Source organism: Buceros rhinoceros, unplaced genomic scaffold, assembly GCF_000710305.1.
Source record: "Buceros rhinoceros silvestris isolate BGI_N320 unplaced genomic scaffold, ASM71030v1 scaffold1498, whole genome shotgun sequence".
Taxonomy (NCBI): Eukaryota; Metazoa; Chordata; class Aves; order Bucerotiformes; family Bucerotidae; genus Buceros; species Buceros rhinoceros.
The window spans coordinates 1-214 of NW_010426118.1; the positions used below are offsets into that span (position 1 = coordinate 1).

General features: G+C 54.2%; 1 protein-coding gene across 1 annotated transcript in view; it reads right to left on the reverse strand.

Moving 5' to 3' along the window:
- Positions 1–110: 110 nt before the first annotated feature.
- The window catches only part of LOC104498016 (trichohyalin-like), a gene marked incomplete at its 3' end in the record, with an annotated part of 2,163 nt that continues 2,059 nt past the window's right edge, over positions 111–214 (reverse strand). Inside the window, exon 3 of the mRNA XM_010141340.1 lies at positions 111–196. Within this exon, the coding sequence (XP_010139642.1) occupies positions 111–196 (86 nt within the window). The remainder of the gene's footprint in view (positions 197–214) is intronic.

Below are 214 nucleotides of genomic sequence, written 5' to 3' on the forward strand. Positions count from 1 at the left end.
GTCAACATCTTCACGTGGCTCCAGTTCCCGAGACACGCGATGGATCTCCACATCGGCTTCAGCAGCTGCAACAACAGTGTCTCTTGTCCTTTCATACCTCACTGACTCACGTTGTCTCCTTCCATCATCTTCAGTGTCACGTGTCTCTCTCTGGTTGTTGGTAGCTGGTCGCTCTTCCCATTCACGGGTCCTGCGGCTGGGACGTTCCGAGACA